This window comes from Parasteatoda tepidariorum, chromosome 10 (genome assembly GCF_982258835.1).
Source record: "Parasteatoda tepidariorum strain Cologne lab strain chromosome 10, Ptep-v5.0, whole genome shotgun sequence".
NCBI classification, from domain to species: domain Eukaryota; kingdom Metazoa; phylum Arthropoda; class Arachnida; order Araneae; family Theridiidae; genus Parasteatoda; species Parasteatoda tepidariorum.
In genome coordinates, this window is record NC_141764.1 from 2,564,162 (window position 1) to 2,584,933 (window position 20,772).

The following is a 20,772-nucleotide window of genomic DNA, read 5'->3' on the forward strand; positions in this document are numbered from 1 at the left end:
AGCTATTGGCGAATTATTTTTAAAATTCCAAAATGAGAACAGAAAAATCAGGATTATTTCTTTCTGTTCCTATGAACAAGAAAAATACCTTTAAAATATAATTCCGTAGAAAAAAAGAAGGGGAAAAAAATATTTGCTTTTGTATTTTTTTCAGCTATTTTATTGCTTCAACTCTTTCTTTACTCTTTTTCAAACTTAAAATCTATAAATAATATGAAGATGCAGAATATAACCGTTTTGTTTATACCTATCATTTCAATTGATGTTATTATAATGCTTTTTAAATGTATTGTTGTGTTTTTGTTTGAAAAAATAGTAACGTTAAGTCTTGAAAAAGTCTTGAAATTAGTCATGGATTTGGAAATCTAAAATTAGCAGATACCCTGACTTTATTCAAGGATAAACAACTGATGCACCTTTAAATGAATCCTTTAGTGAGATTTTCTAATAATAATTATTATTCATGCTTACTGAATAATAGATGTCTGACTTTTTTATTTTTTACTTAAAGTATCCTCGTAGAAATTTTTTTTTTTACAGTCTGACCTCTATTTAACGCAATCACTAGATCCCGATAAGTTCCCTATGTGGAAAATCACCATCTGAAATTCTTGAACAACACGAAATAGGTTTTAAATTCATTAGCACTAGACATAGTTAAAAAAGCAATTGATACTCGTTTATCTTATTGATCAAAATTATTATTGAATTGTTTCAAATGATTTTATCATTTCAACATAAGGTTTTTTGATTTCTTCATCATTTTGATCTTCATCTTTCTCACAATTTATTGCTTATTTTTCACACTGTCCAAAGTGTTCAATTCAGTTAATGGTTCTGTGTCTCTAGTTTCAGAATCAGTAGAGAGAAAATCATTAATCAGCACATGTTTCTTAATTTCGTGGTTCTCTCTTAGCTGTACTTTAAAAAAAAATAAAAAAAATTCAGTTCTTCTAATGGAACGTTCTCTGCACTTTCCAAGTTCTCCGCACTGACTAAGAATTCAGCTTTCAGTTACCAGGGGTCTGTCCAGACATTTTGTGAAAGGTCTGTTTTTCGTGTAATTGTGGAAAAAATTACTCACATTCTCTCAACCAGGGTCCGCTTTTATGAATTAGTACAAATAGGGTCCGTTATTGCAACAAAAAAAAACTTTTTCAATGAGTTTTTAAATTGTAAAGACATACAAGATTATGCTCAACACTGTAAAATTATAATTAAGAAAATTAAATTTTTAAAAATAAACAACAATTGCTGCTTCTAAATTAGAGGTGTAAGATAGAAATATTTCGTATTTAGCCTATACTGCTGAAAGCAGAATATTCATTTCGGACGAATTGATGGAAGGATCGTCTGCCGAAGACAAAACTTAATTCGTTTACATCCATCTTTCTTGTTTTCTGCCCTGGAAAGGATTTATTCGATTAACAAAACAATAATGAAGATAAACAAATTTGTGAAAGGTCCGATTAAAAGAAAAATCCTTTTGTGAAGGGTCCGTTAACGGACCCAAATTTCTTCTAAACAGACCCCTGGTTACCATATAGTACCATCTGTAACATCTTAGTTCCCTGCTTTCGAAATTTCTGTTATGCTTTCTCGTAAATTGATTTTTGACATGGATTCCTGTATGAAATGCAAACAAAAAAGGAAATGGATTTTGCTGCTTTCTTTAAAAGTTAAGTGGACGCGGAAATCTAATTCAAGGTCATTTCCCTCGTGAAATGAATCTCCAAGTATGAAATGTTCCGAAATATTTTGGAAAATAAGGAAAGTGGATATCAAAGAAAAGTTTGTTCAATAGAAGATTCCCTTTGCTATTTTGATCTTATTTTAGGAAGTAATTTCCACAATGTTCTTTGTCCATTAAGGGGGGAAAAGTCAGGGGTCTGTCCAGGCCGAATTTACTACCGTTTAGTGGTACCTTCACTAATTCAACTTTAGGAAAAACGGCAGTTTCACAAATTCAATTTTAGGGAAAACGGTAGTTTCACAAAATACCTTTTCTTAAAATTTCATTTTTGTATCCCTTAAGGAACGATAAATCCATATTGTGTTGATTTTTTAATATAATTTTAAATTTTTCACAAATTACGTCTACATTTTCACAAAATAGGTACCTGTCAGAAAAACCTAGACAGACCCCTGAAAGTGCAAAATGGACATTCGTTAAATAGAAGTCAGACTGTATATATATAATGAAGTTTCAAAAAGAAGAAAGCGGAGTTCTTATTTTCTTTTACTGTTAATTAGAGTCTTAATGAGATTCAAAAAAATTACCTATGAAACATCTAATAAAATCTGTTAATTTTGTGTGTGAAAAAATTCCCTTTCTTAAAACTCTTTGGTTAAAGACTTATTTGGAAGAATTTCTCAATGATGTTTCATGTAGTGATGTGAAATCATATTTGTTGTTGTAGGCTCATGTTACAACTCAGATGCAAGGACATCAAATGCAGTTCCAAAGGTTAAAAGTTGAGGATGCATTGTCCTATTTAGATCAAGTCAAATATAAGTTTGGAAATCAGCCACAAGTATACAATGATTTCTTGGATATAATGAAGGAATTCAAGTCTCAGAGGTAATTTCAATGTGCATTATATGGCCTGATGTGTATAAAATACAGGAAAATTGTATCCCCTCAACAGAACTTTTTTTACTGCAACTCGTTTTAAACCAAACATTAAAAAAAAACATGGTGCATAACATTGTTAAAAGGTGCTTATTTTCATTTTTTAAAGCTCTTGAATAAACTTTTTTTCTTGGATGTTTTTTTAAAAAATGCTAAATTTTTCCTTTTTGAAAATAATATTTTTTTTCTTTACCGTGTCGATTTTTGCCACGTATTATGCAAAAACCAGGTTTTCCCATTGTTCTATTCAACATTTTCACTATTCATTCAACCTCAATTCATATTGGTGTACTGATCCTCACGAATTCCAATCATTTTACATGTTTGACGAAATACTTGCAAGTCTGTATCTGTGTATATTTAGCTGGACTTCAGTTGGAAATATTTTGCATTATCATGTGCAATTCTGCTGCATTTTGCAAGATATTCTCAATTTCAGGCTTCATTTTCCATAACCTGATATCAAGCCGAAAAATCTCGATTTTTTTCGTGGTGGCTGATATAATCAAGAAGAGAGTTCTTTGTAAGAAACTAGTTATTCTATCCTGATCACATAAAGTTATTTCACATTTTGTTAAAGTATATAGTGTTAAAAAATATTTTTTGGGTGATTCAAAATTACTTACAAAGTGCTTATTTTTTGTTGAAAGATTTGGCTATGAGCCCTTAAAGAACTGTCAAATTTCGCTATATTATTCACATTCAATATTTTTAAACGTTGAGAGAAAGAAGTTTGTACAGTACAGAACCCGTTATCCGGAAATCGGAAAACCAAAAAACCGGAACGAAATTAGATAAATTTTACCGCCATTTAAAAAAAATATATTTTTTTCCTCATAAGATTTTAGGATTTTTCTTTCATTTTTGAAAGATGTTTACCTTACCATCATTTGGAAATAATCATTAGTGTATTGCTCCATTGTTTTTTCTTCTTTTTAAGATTATTTCCACAAAAAAAAATTTTTTTTAGTTGGGTTTAACGATAAAAAAAACGGCTTTTTGTAGCGATTCAGAAAACCGGAAAAATCAGTTATCCGGAATAGCGATGTTCCCGATCGTTGCGGATAATCGGTTCCCTACTGTATTACTCATTAATAAAAGAACTCTTCAAAATTCTCAACCCACAGATATATCTTGCAAAGATTGATATGAGAATTTCTTTCTCTACTTAGCACATCTGTGCTTTTCTTGCAATTATGTCATTATTTTTGACAGGGTATCTACTCACCTCGAAAGTCATAGATTTCGATATTCAACCAAATTTGTCATGATTTTAAATATTTTTTTAAAAAAAAGTCATTGATTTAGGTCGCCAAAGAATCTAATTTTTAATATGAAACTTACACCCCTGTGTTCCGAATATCTGAATTTGTAACAATATCTCCACTCACAGTCATATTTTATTAAAATATAAAATTTTTTATCATGTTCTTTAAAAATTATGGTGTTCTTTCAAAAAATGAAAGAAAAAACATCATTTCTAGACCGAATTATCTTTTGAACTTCCTGTAATTTCAGGAATTTTGTTATGATTTTTTTTTATTTATTTGTCAATTTAAAATTCTAGCTGAAGCAAGCCAGTCATTAGTGATTTTTTTTTTTAAATACCAAAATGAGAACAGGGAAGAAAAAAAAAATCTATTCTTTTCAGCTGTTTTATTGCTTCATCTCTTTTTTACTCTGTTTTTTAAATTTAAAATCTATAAATATGAAGATGCAGAGTATAGCAGTCGTTTTAATTAATGCTATTATAATGCTTTTTTAAATCTATTGTTGTGTTTTTGTTGGCGAAAATAGTAACTTCCTTCTTGGAACTAGTTATGGAAAGTCATGGATTTGAAAATCTAAAATGTAGCAGATACCCTGATTTGATAACAAGCATGCTGGTATTGATAAAAATCAATGTAGAGTTTTACATCGTTTCTTAAAAAAGTCACACACATTATAAAAAATCGTAATAGTCTTAAAGAATTTTAATTTTTGAAACAAAGTCTTTTGTTATAGATTACTGCAAAGTGCCAACAATGTAATATATAGTTTTGAATGGTGATAATTTTGTAAATAAATTGTACTTTGTTTAACATTTAATTGTTTTTCTTATGAATTATCCATTGTATGTCAACCTCAGTACTTACTTTTATGTCATTTTCTGAATTTCTGCCGTGCCAGTTTTACCGGTTTCTACCAGTGGTTTTAACCACCTCGGCAGAAACTTGCCAACCTTGTCTACAACAGGTGAATTTTATTGTTACATAAATTCAGATAAGAATAAATTAGGTTTTCTAACATGACATAATAAAAATTTAATAACTTCATAGCTGCCATTTCTACTGGATTTTGCCAGTTTCTCCTGGTCTACTGGTTTAATTCTCCTGGGTTTTGTACATTTTCGAAAATCCCTTAAAATTGAGTAAGTTTCCTAAAGACAAAAACTCCCTATTGAAATAGAATTTGTGTACAGATTATTGCTTAAATATTTAAATAAGTATTACTAATATATAAAAAATCGAATGTCATATATAGAAATCAGTCTAAAACTTTTTTTTCTTACTTTTCAAAAATGCTCAGTTTACTTTAATTGCGAACTCTCATTTTAAATTAATTTAAAAAATTTTTTTTAACTATCTTTGGAATAAATGCCTATTACTATTCGAAATTATGAGTAAACATAGTACGTAACATTTCGAGTATGTTTAATATTTATTATAACTGGAAAATATTTCAGTTTTTCTATTCTGATAACTATTAAAATCCCTAAAATTGTGTAAAATATTTAGTACCAAGGGTCTGTCCTGGCCAAATTTACTACCATTTTGCGGTACCTTCTCAAATTCAAGTTCAGGTACAGTAGTTTAAAAAAAATACTGTATCTTAAAATTTTATTTTTGTATCCCGTAAGAAACGTTAATCCATATTTTTGTGTTGATTTTTAAATATAGCTTATAATTTTCGCAAATTATGTCTAAATTTTTGCAAAATAGGTACTCAGAAAAAACTAGACAGACCTCTGAGTACATTATGCAACAATTGTCACGAAATTTATGTTATTTTGTAAAATCAACTGGATTTTTTTCTATTTCCATGCAACAGATTTGATTAACGAGTTCGACTTAAGAATATAATTTCTGTTTTTTTTTTGTAGCATTGATACTCCTGGAGTTATCCAGAGAGTGTCCAACCTGTTCAGAGGTCACCCGGAGCTTATTGTGGGTTTTAATACCTTCTTGCCACCTGGTTACAGAATTGAAGTTCAGCCTAATGAGCAGGTCCAAGTGAGCATACCAGGAACGAGTATGGGCGCTGCTGTCACTTCATTAACTATTCATCCCACTGGTCCTCCAAGTACTACTGTTGTACAACAACATCCAACAACACACAGCACGCAAACAAACCACAACTCACCTCCACCTCCTCCTACTATCACTGTAAATAAGGTACTACTATCTTTTATTATCCTGAGAAAACTCTGGTATTGTCAGTATGTCTTGTTTTATCACGTTTTTACACGGTCGGAAGCAAAGAATAATAATCTGTTGTGTTTGGAAGTTGAAAAAATTAAAATTTCATTCTAAAATTTGTGTATTAGGTTTAATTTTAGTTCTCTGTATTTATTAATGAAATAAAATATATGTTGATTTTTAGCATTTTTTTTCTCAAAGAAATTGGTAAAGGAAGTGGTTAATAATCTGTTGAAAATGAATTCTTGTATACTTCTTAAGCAGTTCAAAGAACAAAAAATAAAAAATAGATACAAATTTGATAGAATCAAAAAATAAAAAGCAAAGAAATCTATTCCCCATAGCTATTAATCTTTCTCCATTTATGAAAAAGAACATAAATTCAAATTTGAGGTGCTGTCAACAAAAATTTAAGTGGTTCAATTACAGGACGATAGAAAAGCGGTAGAAGGCTTGTTCTAATTTAAACATTCATTTTAAGCAATTAGTTTAATTTTTTTAAATTTCAGTTTTATATAACTTTTAAACTAATACCTTTATCAGTGTGTTACTTTTAAAAATAGAAAAAATTAACAGTGAAATCATGCATAATTTATCGAATTAACGTGAACGAAGGATCGCTTGGCCAAGGAGGGCTGTAGTCATTCAACACCTTCGTCCTCAGCCCTTACCTACTCAGAGAATCAGCCCAAAATCAAAAGCCATCTATCAAAAAAGTGGTGGATCCTCCCCTCTCATAACTGATATGTGGCCATGGAACTGGTTCACTTGTTCATATAGGTGATAGAGCGTCTCAAACAGCAATTGCCAGATTGGCAAGTGGACACACGAATAGTCTCTCGTACTTTGAAGGAAGAAAGACCTATGCAGTCTGCTCCAAATGTGAAGCCCAGCAATCCTCTGCCGAACATATCCTTGACTGCTTGGGCCTTTCCAAGGAGGACTTGTACGCTACTCCACTTCTTGTCATCGACTTTTTGAGGGTCAACAACCTATTGGATCTTGTCTGACAATTGGAGGATAAGAAACAACAACAACATGAACCTTAAAATTGTGATTATTTGAATTTAGTAAACATTAACTGTATACACAGGGTTGCCACTCCACAGGAAAAACCTGGAAAATACTGGGAATTTAAAAATCACCTAATATAACAGAGAATATTTATTTTTTATCTTTCCAAACTGGGAATTTTGTTTATTTTTCTCTTAAAAAACGATGACCACTAAAGCTAAATCTGTGGCATATTTAACCATAATATTTCAGCTATAATAAACTATTTCATTTACTACAGCATTATTTAAGTTACTACAGCTGTTTTTCCAGCAAAGTTAGCCCACTATAGCTCACACAAGTGCACAGTAATTGTTGTTTTCTCTTAATATATTGTGTATAATTATGTACAAGGAAAACGCATGGAATTTTTTTTCCAGATTTGAGTGGCAACCCTGTAATTAATAATAAATAGTTTTGAAAATTTCCACGCTTGTTATTGATTTAAGCAGCTGTATATTCATTCCAATCCTTTATATAGGCATCTCATCCTCTACCAGTTGTGAATAATCAGTCTCATTCAAATTCACAAAATCAACATGTTTTTAACCAGAGTTCTCCTGCTCATTCTCAACCATCTCCTGCTGGTAGCCCTAATAATAATAATAATAATACTGCTACTGCCCCACCTCAACAACAACAAAGTCAGCCTGTGGAATTTAACCATGCTATCAACTATGTGAATAAAATAAAGGTAATTCTTTTAATTATCTTATTAAGTTATTATTTTAGTGACTCGTTGCTCATGGTTTTCTCTTTCAGAATCGTTTTCAAGGGCAACCAGACATCTATAAACAATTTCTTGAAATTCTTCATACATATCAGAAAGAGCAAAGAAATATTAAAGATGTAAGTAATCATCATTTAATGCAACATTATATCTATCTAGAAACTGAGCATGCATTAATTATATGACACTAGGATTCTTTCCAGGCTGGGTTCGTGGGTCTGCATGCCCCATGAACCTGATTAAACGCCTCAACATTTTAAAGTGGGGGATTTTTTTTTTTTTTTTCAATAGCTGTAGTAACATAGTCATAGCTGCCTACTCTACTGGATTTTGCCAGTTTCTACTAGTTTAATTAAAATTCTCCTGATTTTTGTATATTTTAGAAAATTCCCTAAAATTGAGTAAGTTTTCAACAACAAAATCTCCATTGCAATATAATTTTTGTACATATTATTGCTTGCTTGAATATTTAAATAAGTATTACTAATGCATAATGAAGAAATCAGTTCCAAACTTTTTTGTTCTAAGATTGTTCAGTTTATTTTTATTCAGTTCTTAGTCTTTTAACTATCTTTGATGAATTCAATGCCTATAAATATTTGAAATTATGAGTAAACATAATACATAACATTTGAAGTGTATTTAATGTCAGTCATAACAGGAAAATATTGAAATTTTTCTATTTTGTTGACTGTAAAAATTCCCTATGTGTAAGATATTTAGTTTTTTTCAGGATTTTTTCCTATCCATGTTGGCAGCTATGAATAGTGTTTTGGGCATGACGAATAGTTTTTTCAGCCATTTCCCTTCGGATTTTTTAACTCTATATTTTTAATATGGTGTTATTACGACATTATCACGAGAAGGGTACTGCTTTAAACTATCAACAAAACAAAAAATTTTTGCTGCACAGATCCTAATTATGTTTTTTTTTTTTTTTTTTTTTTTTTTTTTTTTTTTTTTTTTTTTTTTGGAAAGTGATTTGAAAATATTTTTTGAGGGTTTGAAAAGGTGCTTATTTTTTTTGTTTTTATTTAATTAGGGACAATTGTCATCAGTGAAACCTTTAACTGAAGGTGAAGTATATTCTCAAGTTGCCAATTTGTTCAAAAACCAAGAAGACCTGCTGCAAGAGTTTGGCCAGTTTTTGCCTGATGCAAATGGTGCTGCAAATGCATTTGTTGGCTTAGTAAGTTCCCCTTTCTTTTACTACAATAATATTTAACATGTTTTTAAAAAGGGCTTATTTTTGATTTTCTATTTCTAAAAGGTGCTTTTTTATTGGGTGTTTTTAAAATGCTCAATTCTCCCTCTTCGACAATGAGATTATTTTTTTCGCATTGTTCTATTAACCCTTTTCACAATTTATTCGACCACAATCCATTTCTGCATACCGTCAGTTCATAGCCAGCGGTGATTGTGCACCAGGAAAAAAAATCCGGGTTTCCGGATTTATCGATGACCGTGATCCCCTAGTTTACGGAAATCCCAGGGTGCAGAAGTTTCGAGATATCATGGATGACATTTATATATAAAAATTTTTGTATTTATTTAAAGATATTGGAACTAGAATTTATACTTGCCATCTATTTCATTTGTAAATATTTTGTCTTGTAGAATAATAAATGTGATTCGAGATAAACTTATACATAATTATTCATTTAAATTATCTTGCATATAATTTATTTAGAATTTCATGTTTTGAAAATATCAATGATTTAAATTTATGAAGACATTAATTTTTTGAAATGCTTTATGAATAATTTTACTCAAGAAATTTTCAGGATATTTTGAGTTAGACTCACAATTCCCCTTCATAGTGTATGTTCACATGTTGGATGAAATACTTTGCTTGGATTCAATGAGATTATTGCCCTCTCATGTGCTGCATTTTGCAAGATATTCTCAATATCAGACTTCCACAACCTGATATCAAACCGAAAAATCTTTCTTTTATTTTGGCTAATATAATTAAGAAAAGCGTTCTCTGTGTCAGAAACTAGTAATTTTATCATGATTACGTAAATTCTTTGAAAATTATTTTGTTATTGTTTATAGTGCGTACACATATTTTTTGAATGCTTAGGGTCTGTCCAGAGATAATGTAAAAGTTCCTTTTTTTGTAAAATTGTTAACCGTCTTTCTTCCCCCTCCCCCCGGGAAGGATTTATTCAATTAACAAAACAATAATGAAGATAAACAAATTTATGAAGGGTCTGATTAAAAGATAAATTATTTTGCGAAGGGTCCGTTTTTATGAAAAGGTATTTAGTGAAGGGTCCATTAACTGATCCAAATTTCTCCTGAACAGACCCCTGAAAAAGTACTTATTTTTTCATTTAAAGATTAGGCTGCTCACCTTATATAATCCATTATTTATATGTATTATCCATTATTTTTAGCCCCCTGTAAAGTCTTTAAGTAATAATGATTCATCTGTTGTGAAGAAACCTTCCTTGCCATTAAAGCCACCTCTCAATAATCAGCCTAAACCAGTTCAAGTTGTCAAACGTCCTGCTCCTCAGTTACCATCCCCTCCAATTAAGGTAAACTCTTTCTTTTTTTATGTACTTATTTCAGATTTTATATTTTAAGATCAATAATTAAATTATTTCCTAGGTTCTAATGCAATGAAATTTTTTTAATTTCATTATATATGATTTGAATAAACAAGTAAAAGTTTGCTGCTACTGTAGTCATTATTTATTTTCAAAATTAATTTTTATTTAAAAAAAATAATAATCTGTAATATTGAAAGCATAGCTGCCAACTCCACTGAATTTTGCCAGTTTCTACTGGTTTAATGAAAATTCTCAAGGTTTTTGCATATTTTAGAAAATTCCCTAAAACTGAGTAAATTCCTTAAAAAAAATCCCTATTGAAATAGAATTTTTACGCATGATTGAATATTTAAATAAATATTGCTAATGCTTAATGAGGAGAGCCTCATTTATAATAATCAGTTTAAAGCTTATTTAAATTTTTTTTGTTCTAAAATTTTCATTTTTGTTCAGAATTCTCTTTTTATACTAATTAAAAAAAATCTTTTACATATCAATAATAAATTACTTTTTTAGTGGTCTTCAAAATTATAAGTGTTTATAACGTAGTAAAAGATATTTAAAACTTAAGTACATTTAATGTCAATCATAAATGGGAAATATTGCAGACCATTTATAGTGTTAACTGTAATAAAAAAAATTCTATTTTGAATACTATAAAATTCCCAATATGTAAAATATTTAATATATTGTGCAACAATTATGAGGAAATCTCTTTAAAATATACTGGATATTTCCTATTCATGTTGGCAGCTATGTGAACAAAATTATAGTGATAAATGCATATTAACTGCTTTTTACCTTGTAGCAGAGTTATTGTGTGTCATTTATGCCGAATTTCATGAAAATATGATTCACATGTATTCTGCATTAATTCTTTTTAATTTATACTCATCCTTCTATATATATCTAAAAAATATTTATTAACTGTCTAAAAAGTAGATTAAAATCATTTGTCAAATGAAAACTTTGTTCTACCACATTTGTAATAATTCTATTTGGGATTTTTAGAAATCAAGAATGACAAGCTTAAAAGATGTCAGTATGGCGGAAGCGAATAAATTCACATCTCTGACTGAATATGCCTTCTTTGATAAGGTTAGTATGAATTTTATTTGATGATAAATGCAAAATTAATATGCTTTAAAATATTCGGGCAAAGAGTGTTTTCTTAAAATCATCCTGGCTGAATTCCTAGTGGATTTTTGTTTTAAGCCACATCTCCATACCTGCCAAGTCTCCTGTTTGTTTGTTTTTTTTTAACAAAGACTACCTTTTGTTTACCTGTATATTCTCAAATTTCTCCTTATTTGTTGAAGGAATTAAAAGGGGGGGAAATTGGCGATAAAATGTCCACCAGAGGTGATTTTTCGTATCCCTCCAGGTCTGGAAATTAGTAGCAAGGCGGCAGATTTCCACGCCTCTGTAGACCATTGATTTGCGGACTTCCACGAATCAACCTATAATCCGACAAAATTTTCACTGAGATTTAGAGTAGGAATTAAGTTCTGCAATCTAGCATTTTAATTTTGAAACGTCCACTGAATCTTGTTAGTTTTCAATCGTGTGACACTTCCACAATTATAATTTTTTGATTTGTCGGATCTTCACAGTTTTGAAGGTTTGAAACTACATAGGAATCCTTTAATATCGAGACTCTTATTCACACAATTTTAATATCTGACATTGATTTTTCATATTTACCTAACTTAAAAGTTATTTATTGTTAATTATATATATGATTTGAAAATCATACATCACGATTCATATTATAGCGAGTTTGAAATCCGATGTCACGATTCGTATTCACTGAATTTAAAAAACCGTTTGCATTGCAATTTGTATTTACGCAGTTAAAAAATTCAGTAATGCGATTTGTATTTTCTCATTCTTAAAATCTATGATTTTTAATTCCTATATCGTGTTTCTTGAAAGACCTGAGTTTTTTCTTAAAATAGTAACTATAAAAGTGTGATATTCTTTAGTGATTAGTAATTTAATTATAATAAAATTATATTACCTGTGAATTCATATAAATTGATATCTTATCAAGTTTTAACAAAAAAAATTCAGGATTTTTCAGTTTGTGTAACAACTGCGCCTGATCCAGTGATAGCAAAAATAATTCTTATTCTTAGTTCTAATGCCAGTGCTGCAGTCTGCTCAGTGTTAATTGTTCCGTGATGGCTAAGGGGATAGATCGTTTGCCTCCCAATGAAAGAAACTGGGTTCGAATCCCAGCAGTGGCTAGTCGATACAAATTCCACACCCGACTCACACTGACCATAGTTAGTGCGGACATAAAATATCCTCAGTGTTAGACGGATCATGGCTTAGAGTCCCTTTTCCGTCAGACTACCTGTGGAAGATCTTGCGGTTTTCCTCTCCATATAGCACAAATGAAAGTTATTTCCATTAAAAAGTCCTCTACAAAGAAAGAAGAAAATATTAAGAATTAATTTTAAGAAAAAGAAAAAATTTATAGTTCTCAACAGAATAAAAGTGTTTACTCCAATTGAATTTTTATTAATTTTTGGGTGTCTTAAGAACACTTGACAATAGCAGAAAAATAAAATTAGTGGAGAATATACATAACAGTGTTAATAAAAAATATTTATTGAAATGGTGCATTTGGCCGAAAGTCTGCTCAAATGATTTGAATCGCTCAAAAAAATCTTTATACGTCACTTCAGTATGTGTTAATATTTTCCACTCTAGTATCAGTAATGATACATTTTTTCCTGTTACTATTTATTCCTTCCCAAAAATATTTACAGTAATGAAGGATTTGAAAAACCTAGATTAAGGGAAACATAGGTTATCTTTTGTCAATATCCTAAACAACATAATGATTGAAAATATTTCCCATGTCTTATTAGATGTCAGTGTATAAAATTTCATGTTTTGGGAGTAACATTATTTGTTACTTTAACATATATTTTTGTAAGTGTTGAAAATTTTTTTTCTAGGTCCGTAAAGCTCTTAAGAGTCAAGATGTTTATGATAACTTTTTGAGATGTTTAATAATTTACAATCAAGAACTAATATCGAGGACTGATCTCGTCCTGGTGGTCACTCCATTCCTCTCGTAAGTCAAAGTGATTTTTCAATTTCAGTTTGTTTGTTTTTTTACCCCTATGAGTTTATGCAAAAACTTTCTCGTAACCTTGATCTGCAATTAGTTTGCGAATTATTGAGTTTCAGAATTTGTTGAGTATTATGTATTACAGGGTTCCCACAGTACTTGAAAATCCTTGAATTGTGTTGGGAGAAATGAGGTCACCAAAAAGTCCTTGAATTTAGTGATAGGTTCCTTAAAAAGTTTTTGATTTTCCCTGAGTCATTTTTTCAAAATAATATTTCCTACAAAAAAAGCAGGTTCCCCTCCTACATAGGTCCTTGAAAAGTCCTTTAGTTTGAAATTAAAATTGAGTGGGTAAACCTGTATTATTTGCTGTAATTAGATTGTTTCCACCTACTTATGCGTGATTGTCACAAGATATAAAAATGATCTGTTTTGAAGCAATACCTGTTTATCTATTTTTTATTAGTTTTGTCTCCTATTATACGTGTATGTTTGATTGTCTTTTTTTTTAATTAATTTATATGGTTCTTAATTTTATTGCTTCCTATAACTATGTAGAATTGAGGTAAAAAAAGTTGCAGTAATTATAAATTTTTAAAGGAGGAAATAACATACCTGCCAACTCTATTGGATTTTTCCAGTTCTTCCTGATCTACTGGTTTAATAAAAATTCTGGATTTTGCACATAATTAAAAATTCCCTAAAATTGAGTAAGTTTCCTAAATAAATCCCTGTTAATGGAATTTTTGTACAGATTATTACTTACTTGAATATTTAAATTAGTGTTATTTATACATAACTAAGAGAGCCTTATTTATGAAAATCAGTTTAAAACTTTTTTATTCTAAAATCTGGAGTTTATTTTTAATCAGAACTCCCTTTTTTAGTTGATTAAATATCTTATAACTATCTTTGATGAATTAAATGTGTATTACTATTCCAAAAGATTCAACATAATACGTAACATTTCAAGTTCATTTAATGTTAATCATGACTAGGACTGGGCTATAAATCGATATATCGCGACATATCGATTTAACGCCTATATCGGCAAAACGATACAGCAACTTTCATTCCAAGCGATGCATCAGAAATCTGATTTAAGCCGTCGAGTGAAGAAAACGATATAGCGATACACGCAAGGACTTTCTCTTACGTTCCGATGCCAACTCGCGCTGTGGAAGACGATATTGTTTCGTTTTGTTGAGACGGCCTTGACCACCTTGACTGATGAGCGGTAGAATCAGAATCACTTTTGAGACCTTATATCGTTATATCACATGTTCGTTTTTGCACCTTCGCGATTTGAAATCGTTTCTTGTAGATTATTTTCAATGGGATTAACTTCGTGATCGCCGTCGTAACCTTGTTCTGAACGCAATCTATTATTGAAAAGAATTTTTAAAGAAAAGTTTCTTCATTAATTAGGTAAGTTTCTTATTTATTTTCTGACAAAACTTTTTTTATATTTTTAAATGTGAAAATTATCGGAAATCTAATTTAAGGCACCCATAAGGAATTAAATTACAAAGTAAATAAATTTGTTAGGTTATTTTTTTACTTTCTTTTAATTTATTAAAAACCTTTCGGATAAAACTTCTAATAATTTAATGGGCTTCTATTACTGATTTTAAATTTATAAATCTTGAGTTGTTTTTATTTTTAGAAATAAAGTTAAAACAAAACTTATTTTTTGGACATAAGTCAATAAACTTTATTTGTTCAAAAGAATTTGAAAAGTTTGCGAATTTTATTCATTTCTTCTTTTTTTTTTTATCAATTACTACTTCGTTTTATTAGAGAGTAAAATAACTATTTTTTTTTAATTTTCGTTTTATATTATTAGTTAATTAGCTAAATATATTACCGAATATCACAATTCTTTTGTTTTTATTTTTAAGAATTTAATTAAGAAACTTTGCCTTACTTTGGTTCATAATTCGGTCATTATTTAATTTAATTTAATTATTTATATGAAATAATAATAAAAATAGTGTTTAAGAAGCATTTTTTTTCTAAAATTTATTTAGCTCTTTATTTTAAGCATACAAATAATTTTTTAACGAACTTATTTTTTAAATTTTGTTTCTATGCTGTTAGGTAAATATATTGATAAATTTCACTTTTATTTATTTATTTATTTTTAAACTAAGAAATCTTTTGTTATTTGCGTGATCATTTTTAGAAAATATAACAAAACTTGCGTTTACTTCTTCATTCAGAATTTGAACATTACGATCGAACTTAATAATTCTGTAATTATTTACGCATAATAGTACAAGCAAATATTGATTTGTTAAAAAAAGTTTCTTGTTTTAAAAAAAAAAATATTTTTAACACTTTGTTTTAAGTGTATAATGAATTTCTTAACAAACTTTTTTTTTAATTTTTTAAATTTTCTTTCAATAATTTCAGCTAGATATCTTTATAAAATTCCCTTTTTATTTTTAAACTGAGAAATCTTTCAGAGAACAAAAATTTTAAGAAATTATTACAAATCTTATGTTTACGTTTTAGTTTAAAATTCGAACATTTTTAATTTTAAACTTCGGCTTTTAGTCAATCTAACTTTTATTTTAATTAAAATATATTTTGAAATTTTAAAATCAGCTTTTGTTTAATAACAATATTTTTTTTCATTAAGGGTGTTTTAGGGGTTAACTTAAATTAAGACTGCTTATACCTTATAAACGATAAAGAAGTGCAAATATTTCATTCTGTATCTACACACATTTTTTCAATAAATATTTTAAGTAAGATTTGTACATCTTAGTCAATTTATTTAAAATCTTTCTTTAGCAAAACATATATTTTCAAATTTATAAATTGATTTAAATCAATATGCGTATGAAGTCTTGATAGAAATCTGACTTTCTGTGCCTTAAAGTAAATGAAATTCAAAAATACTATATCGCGATACATCGCTATATCGCGATGCAAAACTGACGATATATCACAATATATAATTTCTAATAACGCCCAGTCCTAATCATGACCAAAAAAAACTATTGCTGTTTTTCTATTTTGATGGCTATAAAAATCCCTGAAATTTCCCATGTGTAAAATATATTTAGTACATTTTGCAACAATCAGGGATGAGAAATTTCCGCTTCTTAGCTGATTTCAGCTTTTTTATTTTTGTCTCTCGAATTTCGGCCTTTTTATCGAAAACTTTGATTTTCTAAAAATTTCACCTTTTTTTAAATAAATATTCCGCTTTTGCAGAATATTCAGCCGTTGAAATAAATTAATTATATTTTCAAAGATAAATTTCAAACTATATACCTGCTAACCTTTCCGCATTTTTACTAATTGTATCTGTTTTCTCCAATTTTACGCTCAGAAGATAAGATTTTTCGCATTTTTACCCTCCTGCCAGATAATTCTTCAAACAAGCCCTTTAGATGTCCCAAGTCCAGAATCTGCTAATATCTCAATTCTTATTCACGCGATTTTAATATTAAACATAGCTTTTCGTATTTACGTGATTTAAAAGTTGCCCGTTGCGATTTTTATTATCGCAATTTGTATTTACACGTTTTAAAAACCTATGTAGCGATTCATACTCATGCGAGTTTAAAATCCAATGTCGTGAGTCGTTCATATGGTTGTAATATCAAATAGAAAGAAAGTTGTGGAAAGTCATGAATATAGGTCGCCAAAAAATCTAATTATTAAACTGGAATTTTCCCCTCCCCCAATTTCTTGGTGTTTCTAATATCAGAATTGGTAACAAACTCCCCACTCAGGGCTCTAAATAACTCAGAAATTTTACCCGTCCCCTATATGGCTTGTCCAACAATGTACCCGTCCTCCTTTGAAACTAACCCTTAGCTTCTAAATAAATAAAAATATAATTTTTTCTTATTTTTTACAAACATTTATATAAATTGCACAATGAATTAGTTATTACTAGGATTATATTATACAGTAATAAAAGATGGTCATTTTAGAAGTGAGGCGCTTGACTCTTGTAAGCTAACAAAAATTGAAAATGTATCATGAACATTAACGGGAAAATGGCTGTCCGCGCGGACGTTGGATTTGAGAAATTCGTTGTCGGTTTTTTCGAGCCCTGTCCCCTCTCATAGTCATATTTTATTAAAATATTAAATGTTTTTATCGTGTACTTTAAAAATTATGTTCTTTCAAAAATTGAAAAGAAAAAACATCATTTCTAGAGCAAATTATCTTTTAAACTTCTGGGATTTCAGAATTTTTATTATTTATTTTTTTATTTTATCAATTTGAAATTCTAGCTAAAGCAAGCCAGTGACAGGCGAATTATTTTTATTCCGAAATGAGAACAGAAAAATCAGAAGTATTTCTTTCCTTTCCCTTGAACAAGAAAAGTATCTTTAGAATATAATTCTGCAGAAAAAAGAAGAAAATTTACTTTTGAGCTATTTTATTGCTTCTAATCTTTATTTTCTCTGTTTTTTAAATTAAAAATCTATAAATATGAAGATGCAGAGTATAACAGTTTTGGTTACACCTATAATTTCAATTAATGTTATTATGATGCTTTAGTGTTGTGTTTTTGTTGGAGAAAATATTGAATTCCCAAAGTCATGAGTTTGAAAATCTAAAATATAGCAGATGTATTTTGTAAAATCTACTGGATTTTTCCCCATCCATGTTGGCAGCTATGAAATTAGTTTTGTGGTCTATGATCCTTTCGCGACAGGAAGCGCACTTACCGCTGAGGCCGGCAGTCTCTCCCAGGTTGGAGGGTTATTTGCTGTTAAGCCTAATTCCATGAAATTGCCGAAATATCAACGCATTGTTTAATATTGTTCTGTAGAGTATTTAAATGACATATGCTTTATATATATTTCTATGGATACTTTATTTACTTAAGTTATTTCTTGTTTAAATATATATTTTACACATTTTATTTTCATTATGTACTAATCATTTAATAGCATTTGACATTACATATCTGAAAACTAAATATATGACTTAAAGTTCTTTTTTCGCATGAAAAATTTTAAAACAGGGATCTACAAGATCTAACTATCCACTAAAAATTAAATCGAAAGTAGCAAAAAAAAACCTTCCCTGCTTACTGTAAACAAATACAACGTGTCATAAAGCATTCCTTCCCCCTAAAAACCACGTGAATGTCCTTTCATCTTGAGTAGAAGGTCAAATCTACATGTATCTGAAACCATATAGACATACAGTGCCATCTTATGGAAGAAATTTTATTTTTTAAAATGTCCGAAACGCTGGCACAAATATGTGGCGGCTGGGGGTGAACGAGAAAACTCTCTGACTCGCAGTGTGTCGGCCGGGAAGTGATCGCGTTTCTTGCTGGCACGTACATGTGACAGTCGGCACGAAAGACATTATACATGTCGGCATTATACATTTAAATGTTTAGTTACATGCAAGAACAGTTTTGTTGTTTTGTGTAATTTTGGATTTTAATAATTATGTAAAATAGAATTGTTGTATAGTGTAGTAAAAAGAATAAGTTATGTAAAGTAATTAAAATGCTCAGAATAATCTATCATTAATGTTTTTCTTAAAATTCCTGACTTTGTAATGTTTTATACCCTATCGAAAGATAGTTATTTGTTGTCAGTCTATCTTTCAAATGCAAAGGTTTAATTGAAATTACTTCTTTCAGAAAGTACAATGAATTATTTAAATGGTTCAAAGACTTTGTGGGTTACAAAGAATCAAATACTCTTGATATAGTTCCTAAGAAATTGGAAAAAGAAGAAAGAGTTGTGGGAGAATTTGCAACTGAAATAGGTCTGTATTCATATTTTGCTACTTCTTATGAACTGTACGTTTAACACAGCTATTATTTATTTTTTATTCTGAAATAAGAACAAAAAAATCAGAATATCTTTCCTTTCCAAGTATCTTTAGAATATAATTCTGCTGAAAGAAGGGGGAAAAAATTATTTGCTTTTGTATTTTTTCAGCTATTTTATTCCTCTTTCTTTACTCTATTTTTTTTAAATTTAAAATCTATAAATATAAAGATGCAGAATATAACTGTTTGGGTTATACTTATCACTTCAATTAATGTTATTATTGTGCTTTTTTAAATTTATTGTTGTGCTTTTGTCGGAAAAAATAGTAACTTCATTAAGTCCTGGATTTAAAGTCCAAAATTTAAAATGTAGCAGATACTCCGTATCTAGATTTAAAATTAATTTGATCATGAGCCTAAAAATTAATGTTAACTGTTTCATCTCTAAGATATCACAAAAAAATAAAGAAATAAATATAGCATAATCAATTGTATTTAATAGGCTACATTCACTAATAATTCATGTATGTACATGCATAAATTTGTACCAAAAACTGCCATTTAGGTTTTTGACGTTCTTCCACCGTATTTTGTTGCGATGTGTAACTTTAAACTGTGATGCTATGAAGGGTAGGAATTTAAGTTGTTAAGAGAGAAAGAAAAAATAATTTAAATGAAGTCATGAATTTTGGCATTGAACAAAAATTTGTCATGTAATGTCATGATTTTAACTATTTTTTCAAAAAAAAAAGATTAAGGTCGCCGAGAAATCTAATTTTTAAAATGGAACCTCCCAATTTCACAGTGTTCCGATGCTCTAAATTTGTATCAAAATTATTAAAAATATTTGTAAAAAATTTGCAAAATGATCGATGTCCACACTCCTATGAAATTATTTTGTTGACTGAACTTAAACTCTGCTTATGTAAACAAAATTTTTATTATTGAATCTGAATTTTCTTTGCCCCCCCCCCCCCCAAGCTTGTTGGATGCTGGGCAAAATTAAATTAATAATTTTTTAAAGAATTGAAATCTATAGATCTAGGATAAAATATTATTAATTGTGAAATTAATAAAAAGTAGAGGTATGTATGGTTCCATGAATAAATTAGTAGTGTGGTTCAGTAATTGCCATAAAAAGATGTTTGATGTCATATTTGTTTCCTATTTAAGAAATGAACTAACCAAAAAAAAAGAAAAACAATTTTATTTTTAAGAAAAATATGGCCGTTTTTATGAAAAATGAGTAATAAATTTCTGAAAATTTTTCCTATATAATTGGTGTAAAAACAAGTTCACTCTTGAAATTATTTTAGGGTGGAACCCATGGTTATATTTTTAATGCAGCGTTGGCAAAGTTTGGGACTGAATAGATTAATCCCTGGTTTAAAACTGTCCTGCCCAAAACTGTCCAATACCCTTTTATTAAAATTATGTCATATTTTTTAAAAAAATAGTGTGAAGAATAAAAGGTTAATTTTTG

General features: G+C 29.2%; 1 protein-coding gene across 5 annotated transcripts in view; it reads left to right on the forward strand.

Annotated features, from left to right (window-relative positions):
* Positions 1–20,772, forward strand: part of LOC107436223 (paired amphipathic helix protein Sin3a) — an 81,961-nt gene that overhangs the window by 28,902 nt on the left and 32,287 nt on the right. For all 5 annotated transcript variants that reach the window (XM_016047850.5, XM_071184171.2, XM_071184170.2 and 2 more), the window contains 9 exons: positions 2,421–2,581; positions 5,775–6,066; positions 7,625–7,837; positions 7,906–7,992; positions 8,916–9,062; positions 10,276–10,419; positions 11,446–11,532; positions 13,404–13,522; positions 19,155–19,282. In XM_016047850.5, the coding sequence (XP_015903336.1) occupies positions 2,421–2,581; positions 5,775–6,066; positions 7,625–7,837; positions 7,906–7,992; positions 8,916–9,062; positions 10,276–10,419; positions 11,446–11,532; positions 13,404–13,522; positions 19,155–19,282 (1,378 nt within the window). The remainder of the gene's footprint in view (positions 1–2,420; positions 2,582–5,774; positions 6,067–7,624; positions 7,838–7,905; positions 7,993–8,915; positions 9,063–10,275; positions 10,420–11,445; positions 11,533–13,403; positions 13,523–19,154; positions 19,283–20,772) is intronic.